Source organism: Aotus nancymaae, unplaced genomic scaffold, assembly GCF_030222135.1.
Source record: "Aotus nancymaae isolate 86718 unplaced genomic scaffold, 86718_ANA_hifiasm-v0.15.2.pri h1tg000058l, whole genome shotgun sequence".
Lineage (NCBI taxonomy): Eukaryota > Metazoa > Chordata > Mammalia > Primates > Aotidae > Aotus > Aotus nancymaae.
Window position 1 is genome coordinate 55,639,406 of NW_026988472.1, and position 12,022 is coordinate 55,651,427.

General features: G+C 37.6%; 1 protein-coding gene across 1 annotated transcript; it reads right to left on the bottom strand.

The window, feature by feature from the left end:
- Positions 1-2,901: 2,901 nt before the first annotated feature.
- Positions 2,902-3,412, bottom strand: LOC135269915 (transmembrane protein 126A-like). The gene has a single exon (XM_064364561.1). The coding sequence runs from the start codon at positions 3,336-3,338 to the stop codon at positions 2,961-2,963; it is 378 nt and encodes a 125-aa protein (XP_064220631.1). The 5' UTR covers positions 3,339-3,412; the 3' UTR covers positions 2,902-2,960.
- Between the last annotated feature and the right edge of the window lie 8,610 nt (positions 3,413-12,022).

Here is a 12,022-nt window from a genome sequence, read left to right on the forward strand (position 1 = left end):
TCCAATCCGTTTTTCCATACTCAACAATTTTAAACCATTACATCATCATCTTTACCTAATCTTAATCAATTCCCCCCATTAAGCCAGACTTTAAAGTCTCAATATCCTGGCACTGCCTTTCCCTTCCTAAAATGCTATCAGTTTTGTCAAGGTAGAGTTCCCCCTTACACTGCTAAACCGTAAATTCGGGTAGCTTTGTCTTGGCAACAGGTTATCCTGGTGATATTTTGAAGAGCCAGTATTCAACATGTGCAAACAATAACTGTTAATTATCAAGTAATTAATTCATGGGGTTAAATGAAAAGACTGGTTTGGAAATGAGAGGCATAGTGTAATTATACAGCTCTTACTATGGGGTTTGACTTTGGAGCCGCTGAAGTGGATTTGGCTTTGTTTGTAGATCCCTATTTTCATAATTACTCCTTCATGGATTTTACTTTTTCATGCATTTGACTGAACACATGAGAGCACATGTGACAGAACATTCATACCCTGGAGCAGGTGCTATTTTAAAACCAACAACATAGCGAAACAGTTGCATTCTTTAAAGGCCACTTGTTTTTGCTCCATTAAGCAAAACACCATTGGAATTTGGTGAACCACCTATGCTTACTTCTCTGAGGATGTGCTGGACATGTCACTCACCATATAGGGAAAGACACAGATGGAGAGAAAAGATTCATGTGAGCAGCTTGATCAAAAATACATTGATTTACTCAGTGCCTCCTAATGAGGGTCAGAATTCATGAGAACTTGCAATTTTCTCATGGGAAGAGACGATGAGCTGTACTGGGCATTTTCTACTGCAGTTGTTTTCAGCAATTTCTAGTGTACTTTCTCATGTATGCAGAGGGGTTACACATTTAATGATTTCCAAATACTAAGGCAGGGATATTTCCCACAGAATAATGAAACTTGGGCCACACACACGCAAAAAACTTGCCCACGCTCCTCATTTCCATGTGAGAAAAATAAGCTTATGGATAAATTACTTGTTTAAGGGCACAAAGCTAATTTTCTCACATTCTTTCCATATCAGTACATAGACAGTTAAAGTACACATCCTCATAGCTAGGGAGTGAACTCAGATCAGATTCTCCGCTGATTATCTGTACCGTATTTTCCTAAGATACACAATTTCCATTTGTGTTTTCTGGATATATGAAAACAAAACACATCTCTAGAAGAAACCAAGGTCTTCTCAACCTATAGATGATTATGCTAGCTATTTACTTCCTTGCTGAGGGCTTGAAAAACATGCACAGAGACATATACAGAGACTGACTGGACCAGGGAAATGAGTTACTTGAAAGGTTAAATTTCTTTGTATGAAAAAAATGAGATCAATGGTCAAAAATATTGAACATGTTCTAACTAAGGTAGTAGACTGGGTTGTCACCAAGTATTTGGTTTTTACTGCTAAGGTTTTATTCGTTATACAAAAGGAGTCAGAAATGAAGGCCAGGTATGAGAGGATGATGCTTACTCCTCTGAAACACTTTCACCTCTAGCTATAGCCACAAGGTGATCAATGATGTCTACTTCAGGCAGCGTAGGCGAAACAGCTTAATTTTTAAGAAGTCAAGAATAGCAGCAATAAACCAGATTATGTGTGCATGTACTTTTATATAAATAATAAAACAGTTTAACATTTCCCATTTACTACTCATAAAATAGCCCACTTAAATAAATTATGACCAAAAAAAAGAAGAAATTCAAATACACGGAGCACTCTTTATCTCTGACTTCTAATATTCCTTTTTTTTTCTAACTAACCTCTTTTGCCCCCGTCACCAAGGCTATTTGCACACACTTTAAACCAGGTGTTTCCATCTACAGCTTGATATTACATAGACTGTAGGTGATAAAAGCCTTTCTCCTTTTTATTACTCTTATGAACATCTTTGCTTCTGCACTTCTCCCACACTAGCCCTGCTCTATGCTGAGGATCTCAAAAGCTTTCTAAGAGGTGAGCAATATTTGGGCCTCCAGCTGCTCCTCTCACTCTCTTTTAAAAAACTCAGTTTTACCATCTGATTTCTTAAAGAGGCGCAATGCATTTTAGCCATCATAAAAACGAAACCAGAATTAAGGCCAGAACAGATTACTTCATTGTCACCACAATTCTTAACTAGTCTCAAATAACTTATTTGTGACCACTTAGGTCTTCATTATATTGTAATATTAAGTAGCTCAGTGATTGAAAACACCACAAATTGTTATGTACTTTTAGCCAATCATATTCACTAGAGCACAGAACAAACTATAAAGGTATATTTAAAAAAAAAAAAAAAAGAAGCAATAATATTAAGCAGGAGACAAAAATATTTAAGAAGCCGTGTTATCTACTTAAAAGAATATTGATCAAACATCAGAAGATCACATGCTTGGTGTCTGCTTTGCTGCCAGCAAGCTCTGAGAACTGTAAATTAACTCTGTTCTTTCACTGACCATATTTTATCTAGTACAGCACTGTGCAACAGAACTTTCCACAGTGACAGAAAAGTACGATATCTATACTGTTAATGTGGTAGCCACAAGCCATATGTGGCTATTGAATGCTTGAATATGACTAATGAGAGTTAAGAATCTGAATTTTACTTAATTTTTAATTTAAATAGTTACAAGCAGCTAGTAGCTATCATATTTGACAGTACAGATCTAAGATCTATAAAATGAGGTGACTCTAGGCATAGCTTAGTACCTTGACAATTCTAGAGAATCTGTTGTGATATCTGACTCCATTTGGCAGGTACTAGAGGTTTGCTGACCCAAGCCCCTGTCCGCAGCATTTCCCTTTCCCATCCCCATTCTAGGGTATGGAGGACATATGACACAGCTGTCAACCAACAGGAACAGAAGTCTACTGAGTTTCTTGGCCTGATAAAGGACAGATACGTCTTTTTTTTTTTTTTTTTCTGTTTTTACTATTTTATTTTTTTGTACATATTTGTTTAAAATCAGTGAGTTTCTTGGCCAGGTTCAGGTAAGTGAAGGGCCTTTATAAGTATTTTATATTGTTTAGACCCAAGGTATGCTGAAAACACAGTCTGGAGCAGAATAGGAAATAACATCTTTCTAAAGACAGGCTTAGAAACTCTAATCCAGTAACGTAAGATGCTCCCTTTGTTTGGTAACAGAGCTGTTTCATACCTGGCTGCTAGGCTACCATTTATAGGTAAAGCTAAGAAAACAGGGTATCGACCACCAACAAGAAGACCAACCAGTCCACTACGTGTTGCGGTACAGGTTTCGCAGTTCAAATCACCTGTTATCAAAGGAAAATTTACAAAACCTCTGTAAGTTACTTCTGTTGTAAAGAAAGGGAGCACTGCCATTGGTAAGGCAGAAACTATACGAGCCTTTGTCACATTCAAGATGCGTCAAAAAAGACTGTTTCCTATGAGGCCACAGAGAGCAGCATTGAATCCAACATAAACTGATCCATTTTCAAGTAGATTCCTTTCTGCTTCTGGAAGCTGGTTAATTTTTCTGTTTATGATTTCAAAAATGTTTTCCTGGTTATTATTGGATTCATGATTTTCCATTTGGAGCCTTATGCTCTCCTCCCACTAGCCTGCGGGTGCCTCCTCAGGTCTTCCTCAGCCACACCGGAGGTCACTGCAGCTCTACTCACCTGAGCGCAGCCATCTCGACAGACACATCTAGAAGGACCCATTTTGCCATTTGACATTCACTTTTTTCCTTTTCACTGGCTGAATTTATATATGACAGCTGGAATAAGGAAATATAGTACCATGAGACAAGTATAAAGAAGATGACTAAAATGAGGAAGCCTTCCTAGGCTCATGAGACAAGAAGTATAAAGATGAAATACAACCAGAATTGAAGAGTGAAAATACTTAAGAACACTGTTCCTTGAATATGCCATTGAGTCACTGCAACAACCACCATACTTATTTAAGCTATTGTAGCTGTGTTTTGTTACTTGAAGTTGAAAGCCTAGGATGAGGTTTAAGACTAAAAGTTGAAAAGAAACGTTATTTTACATTAGTTGAACTGGAAAGCTAGCAAGTTCATGATGGCAAGGTAAAATGAAGGATCACTAGAGCATTGACTCTTAATGATGTGGAGCTACTATACAAAGAAGGAATTTACTGTCAACACATTTTCTGTGATAATAACAGTTAAACAAACTCTTATCTGATTAAGAGCCTGTAGTTGGGGTTACATGCAGTAAAATCTTTTCTTACTTCAAAGTCAACATGCCTAAATGATTCTGTACTTAGTTTTAATCATTAATTCCATCTTCATTTAGAGAAGTAGCCTTAAATAGAAATTTTGGCAGCCCAAGATAGATACAGTTGTTATGTGAAACAATTAAAAAATTAAACTCCTAGTTAAATCACTAGAATTCCTTGCAGTGAATTGCTTCCTGACTGATATTCTGTTTAAGTCTCTATTTTACATTCAAGGTTTGCTTGTAGTATGAAACAGATAGGATTTTGACACATAATGACACACTGGCAAATAACAGAAATCAAACTGTAGAAAAGAGTGATCAATATCAGTAAGAGTAAGGCAGTAGAAAAGCACGAAGAATGGTGTAATAGCAGTTAATGTTCTTATGGATGTAGTCCAAAGTCACGAGAATATGGAATTTACTGAATCCAAGATGTGGCCCCAGAGATAAAAGGTGAAAAATTGATTTATGATAGTGGAGTCTGAATTCAAGAGAGATTACAGTAGACAATCAGTTACACACTTAGAGAGTTCAGGCAGCACACATAAGTTTAAATGGAGACTTGACATTCAGATCACGAATGGCATCTAAGTGTGTCTCAATGTTTACAGGGCTTAAAAACCATTTGAAGAACCACTTTAAAATGCAGGAAAGGGAGTGAATGTGTTTGTGACTACCAAAAAGGTGGACAAAAGTGAAATTGGATTTTTATTCCTATTGAAGTCTGTTCACATAACTAATTCCACAATTCCAGAAAGAAGTTCCCCACAGATATCACTGAGAACATCAACTTGATTGTTTTTTGGTTATTTTCAGTTGGAAAGAGAATGAGTCTGTTTGTGATTCCAGCCAGGAAGTTGTGTAACAAAGAGCCCCAGGAAAAGAAGTGGGACTGCCATGTGCATTTCAGGAAGAGTCTGAAGAGTGCTGAGCAGAATAGGAATAGAATATAGTAGACTTGTGTTGATTTTGTGAGTCAGCAGGCAATCAGAATGGTGCCTGCCCATCGTAGGACAACAGGGCATCCAAGCCATGTGGGGAAAATGAGACCTCCCCTCCAGCTGGAAGGTCTCTCTTTATAATGTAGATGGCGATTGGGGTGAGACGGCTGGTACCTGTCTCCTACTGCCACATTAAAAAGGCATCTTTCTGTGTGAGGAAAGAGCCAAGACTCAGAAAACCAGAGAAAGCAGAGCTGGGGAAAAAATACTATATGTGAAACTAAGTGTCACCAAATAATTTATCAGTAACATGGCACAAATACCTTTTCTTACTTAAAAGCTACTTCAAATTGTTTTTCTGACACCTTCAATCAAAAATGACCCCACTCATATACCTTGTATATAGTATTCATTTCAGAATATACCGTTGTTCTAAGAAGCCCATGACTGAGTATAATGTTAAGAAATCAGGATATTAACCATGAATATAGTATGAGCTCATGTCTTCTTAAAATATGAATAGAAAAAGTACAGAGGGTTGGGCACGGTTGCTCACACCTGTAATCCTAGCACTTTGGGAGGCCAAGGCGGGTGGATTACTTGAGATCGGGAGTTTGAGACCAGTCTGGTCAACATGGTGAAACCATGTCTCTACCAAAAATACGAAAATTATCCGGGCATGGTGGTACATGCCTGTAATCCCAGCTACTCAAGAGGCTGAGGCAGGATAATCGCTTGAACCCAAGAGACAGAGGTGGCAGTGAGCTGAGATCACACCACTGCACTCCATCCAGTCTGGGCAACATAGCGAGACTCTGTTTTGTTTTTGTTTTTAAGTATAAAGGGCTAATATTCCCTTCTGATATAAAACAGATTCATACCTGAGACAAGCAAAGAGTATAGGATTAATTTTTTAATGTGAAAATTCAGGAGCCAAGTTAGTGTTCCTTTCTAGACGTAAGTAAATCTTGCATGGCCACAGGCCACAAAGCAGGGAGCTCTCTTAGGTTGGCAAATGTAAGGATTTAAGAATTCTTGGTGATGATGGGATATGAGTACAGTCTCCTTTTTTCAGGCTACCTTAGCATTTGACTGAATAAGTGAAAGGCTGGGAGGGCACATTCCAGAGGAAACAGCACAAAAGTCAGAAAGTACAAGGACTTGTGCTGGGCTAGAGAAGAGAGTTTGGGAAATGAGTGTATTTGTTATTGCGGTAACTAAACTCTCCTGGATAAGCTCTAAGAATGTCTGCCTAATCCTGGAATTTACTGAATCCAATTTACTGATTTCCATTTTCTAGTGCATAGAGTCAGAATATGTTCCAGGGGCTATGCTTCCTACATACGGCGAAAGGTTAACAGCCTTTCAGAGATTCTTAAGAAGTGACTCCTTCAGAGTCCTCTAGACAGCATTTAATTATTTAACTGTAGATGGGGCTTGACCGGATAGGAGTGTCATTGGTCTCACAGCTCCAATTAATTTTTTCACCTTCCTCTTTTCCACTCACTCTACATTTTCCCTCCTGAGTTTTAATGATGCAAACAGCACTGAGGCACCATCATCTTCCATACCTAAACTGAAATGGATTCACATAATAGAGCATTCAAGTCACAACTGCTGTCTGGTTTGCCTAGCTCTGCTTAATGGCCAACAGAAAATACTCTCAGAGACCTTTGTAGGAAAGCAGAGGACTTCTTAACATAATAATAGCATCTTAACAATTCACTGGAATGCATTATGGGCTTAGCTAGTTTTAAGATTCTGGCCTTTTCCAAGCTTCTGATGTACTTTTTTTCTTCTCACTCCCCATAATGAACCTAATTCTCTTAATTTATCAGTCACTCAAAATCTGAGTGACTTGAAAATTGAAGACCATCCACTTAGGTAAATTATTTGGTGTAATAATGCCTAATGATACAACCTAAATAATCGTAGCAAACCCTGCCCTCAAAATCCAGTCCCATATTCTATTACCCCATATGGCTATCAAATCAGCCTAACCCACAGAATAACTGGTTCTTAGGTACTGTCAATGAACTGCAGTGTTGATAGTAAAATTACATGTACTATTTATCAGGTAAAAGATCTATTATAGAGAACAATCACAGAGATGGTTGCCGCCTAAATGCAGATGACTAGAACTCCAGTTACAGTGACTGACCCGAAATACGGTAGCTAGTTAGGGAGCTCAGGTACTAATTACATCCTTAAAAGAATGCATCTGAAATTTTCAACAGAAACATGCTCATGAATACTTTAAATGAAAAAAAAAAAAAAAGCTTAAAGTGGCTGTCTGCACTTACTGAAAAGTAAGTGGGAAAAAATATTTCTTTCACTTAGTTTTAGGAGAAGTGATGTATAACAGTTGCTGGGGTTGGAGAAAGGGATGTAATTAATTATATACAGCACTAGTTTTCTGATTCAATGGGACATCCCAGCACTCAGAAGGTTGCCAATGAGATTAGAGCTGCACAGACACAGTGATGGCCCTTGCAGTGGAAGTCATTACATTAGGTGTCAGGCGATGGAAATCACAAGCAAGGAATGCAAACCCCCTTCGGCAGACCCCGAATAGAGTCAGCCATGGAGTTAAATTATTATGTGAAATGCCATTCTGCTATTAAAACACAAAGAGACAAAGAGACAAGCCAAATCGCCCTTTAAACAATTATAAACATCAAGCTCCCACACACGGAATTTATTTGTAGCTGTTGCCTCTAATGATCCTCCAGGGCTAGAGAAAAGATGGAAGATGTCATAGTCAGCTCAGGTTGCCATAACAAATACCAAAGACTGGGTTGCCTAAATGACAGCAACACATTTTCACACAGTTCTGGAGGCTGCAAAGTCCAAAAAACTGAGCCAGCAAGGTCTAGTTTCTGGTGAGGCCTCTCCTCCTGGCTTGCAGATGTGGTCATTTGTCTTCTTGTGGCCTTTCCTTGGTGTGTATGTACATACAGGAAGAGAAAGAGAGCTCTCTCTTCTTGTAAGGCCACCAATCCTATCAGATTAGAAGCCTACCTTTATGACTTCATTTAACTGTAATTACCTCCTAAAAACTCTATCTCCAAATACAGTCATATTGGGGGCTAGAGCTTCAAAATATACCTTCAGGTATACCTCAGGTGAGTCATCCTTAACATAAATTTTAAAAGCCATTCAAAAGTTATTTGCTCAAAAAACCTTGGCATAAGGCAGCTGAAAAAACAAACGACAGGCACTGTTCACTGTCAGCTGCTATTATGGTTGTCGTCATTATATTCAATCTTTCTTCCTTTTACTGACTACCAAAGGCCCATTTCCTCTTAAGGGAAAATAAAAGGCAAGTCAGTTTCACCTTGAGAAATTTCACTTAAATTCCTGTGGATACCCATGTATTCAACAGAGCTTGTAAGACTCGGTCCCCCAAATGCATTCACAGGTCTGGCTAAGTAGGCCAAGCTCTCTGGGGTCTTTCTTCTACTGTCCCTTGCAGCCATAGCACGCTAGACACTGACACGCAAACTAAACACAATATGTTATGAGCTCAGCCTTTGCATGCACTGTATCATCTACATAGACACCTCCATGCTTCAGCAAACTCCTGATCAATCACTATTCATTTAAAGAGTTTTAATTGTTTTAAATTGTACTTGAAGTTCTGGGATACATGTGCAGAACGTGCAGGTTTGTTACATAGGTATACATGTGCCATGGTGGTTTACTGCACCCATCAACACCTCATCTAGGTTTTAAGCCCCACATGCATTAGGTATAAAAAAGTTTTGACATTTTAAATAGACTTTATTGTTTTAGAAAGTTTTAGATTTTCTAAGACTGAAACTAATACACCACAGGATCTGTAGTAATGACCTCTCTCTTTCATTTCTTGTATTAGTAATTAGTGTCTTTGTTCTATTTGTTAGCCTTGCTAGAATTTTGCCGATTTTACATAGCTTTCCAAAGAACCAGATTTTGGTTTTGTTGATTTTCTCGTTCTCTATTGTTTTCCTATTTTTAATTTCAATGGTTTCCCCTCCAATTCTTATGGTCTCTTTTTCTTGTGTTTGCTTTAGGGTTAAATTTTCTTCTTTCTCTTGTTTCCTAAAGAATAAGCTAAACTAATCGATTTGAGATCTTTCTTCTTTTCTAGTATATGGATTTAATACTATACATTTTCCTCTAAGCATTGCTTTTGCTACATCCCTTCAGATTTTGGTAAGCTGTATTTTCACTATTGTTTAGTTTAAAATACTTTCTAATTTCTCTATATACTTTGTTGTTGACCCAGCTGTTACACAAAACTCTGCCATTTAACCAGCAAATGTTTTGGGACTTTACAATCATCTTTCTGTTATTTTAATTTTAATTTCATTAAGGTCTGAGAATATACTTTACATGATTTATATTCTTTTAGATTTGTTTAGGTGTTTCACATGGACCAGAACCTGTTCTCTAATGATGAATGTTCCATGTGAGCTTGAGAATATGTATTCTCTGCTTTGTCAAAGTAATCTATAAACGTCAATTAGATCAAGTTGATTTATGGTGTTGTTCGAGTCAACCATACATTACTGATTTTCTGCCTGCTTCATCTTTTAATTAAAGAGGTGTGTTAAAACGTCCAAGTATAAATAGTGGGGGTCTTTCTATTCTTCTTGCAGTTCTATCAACTTTTGCCTTACATATTTCAACAAACGGTTGTTAGATGCACACACATTAAGGATTGTTATGTCTTACTGGTGAATTGACCCCTTTTATCATTATGCAATGCCCACTTTTATTCCTGAAAAATTTCCATGGTCTGAAGTTTGCTCTGTCTGAAAATAATATAGCTACTCCAGATTTATTGTGATTTCCCTTCTTCCATCTCTTTCTTTATGAAGTGCTTGAATCTTTATATTTAAAGGGGGTTTCTTTTAGACGGCATATATTCTGGACCTTAGTTTTTCATCAACTTTGACAGTCTTTTAATCTACATATTCATACAATTCACATTTAAAGTGATTATTGATATAGATGGATTAGTAACTACTATGTTGGTAACCATTTTCAATTCATTGTTCTTTTTCTTTCTTTTTTCTTTTTGTTACCCAAGCTGAAGTGCAGTGGCATGATCTTGACTTGTCTCACTGCAATTTCTGCCTCCTGGGCTCAAACAATCCTCCCACCTCAGCCTCCCTAGTAGCTTGGATTACAGGCATCTGCCAGCATGCCTGGCTAATTTTTGTATTTTTAGTAGAGACAGGGTTTGACCATGTTGGCCAGGCTGCTCTCGAATTCCTGATCTCAAGTGATCCACCTGCCTTGACCTCCCAAAGTGCTGGGATTACAGTGTGAGCCACTATGCCCAGCCTCTTTTTTCTTTCTTCTCTTTCTGCCATCTCTGGTTTTAACTGAGCATTTCATATGATATCATTTCACTGTCAATATTAGACAGATCAACAAGACAGAAAATTAACAAGGATATTCAGGACTTGAACTCAGCTCTGGACCAAGCGGACCTAATAGACATCTACAGAACTCTCCACACCAAATCAACAGAATATACATTCTTCTCAGCACCACATAGCACTTATTCTAAAATTGACCACATAATTGGAAGTAAAACACTGCTCAGCAAAAAAAAAGAAAGAAAAAAAGAAAGAACGGAAATCATAACAAACAGCCTCTCAGACCACAGTGCCATCAAATTAGAACTCAGGATTAAGAAACTCACTCAAAAACACACAACTACATAGAAATTGAACAATCTGCTCCTGAATGACTACTGGGTAAATAATTAAATTAAGGCAGAAACAACAAGGTTCTTTGAAACCAATGTGAACAAAGACACAACGTACAAGAATCTCTGGGACACAGCTAAAGCATTATTAAGAGGGAAATTTATAGCACTAAATGCCCACAGGAGAAAGAGGAAAGATCTAAAATCAACACCCTAACATCACAATTAAAAGAACTAGAGACACAAGAATAGACAAATTCAAAAGCTAGCAGAAGACAAGAAATAACTAACATCAGAGCAGAACGAAAGGAGATAGAGACACACAAAACCCTTCAAAAAAAAAAAAAAAATCAGTGAATCCAGGAGCTGGTTTTTCGAAAAGATTAACAAAATAGATAGACTGCTAGTCAGACTGATAAAGAAGAGAGAGAAGAATCAAATAGACACAATAAAAAGTAATAAAGGGGATATTATCACTGATCCCACAGAAATACAAACTACCATCAGAGAATACTATAAACATATCTACACCAATAAACTAGAAAATCTAGAAGAAATGGATAAATTCCTGGACTCAAACATCCTCCCAATACTAAAACAGGAAGAAGTCGTATGCCTGAATGGACCACTAACAAGTTCTGAAACTGAGGCAGTAATTAATAGCCTACCAACCAAAAAGCAGCCCAGGACCAGACAGATTAACAGCCAAATTCTACCACAGTTACAAAGAGGAACTGGTACCATTCCTTCCGAAACTATTCCAAACAATAGAAAAAGAGGTGATCCTCCCTAACTCATTTCATGAGGCCATCATCATCCTGATTCGAAAACCTGGCAAAGACAAAACAAAAAAGAAAATAACAGGCTAGTATCCCTGATGAACATCAACGCAAAAATCCCCATAAATTACTGGCAAACCAAATCCAGCAGCACATCAAAAAGCTTATCCACCACGATCAAGTCGGCTTCATCCCTGGGATGCGAGGCTGGTTCAGCATATGCAAATCGATAAATGCAATTTATCACATAAACAGAACCAATGACAAAAACCACATGAATATCTCAATGGATGCAGAAAAGGCCTTCGATGAAATTCAACACGCCTTCAGACTAAAAACTCTCAATAAACTAGGTACTGATGGAACATATCTCAAAATAATAAGAGCTGTTTAT

Coding starts and splice junctions, on each gene's coding strand:
- LOC135269915 (XM_064364561.1), bottom strand. CDS start 3,338: ATGGCAGTGCTCCCTTTCTTTACAACAGAAGTAACTTACAGAGGTTTT.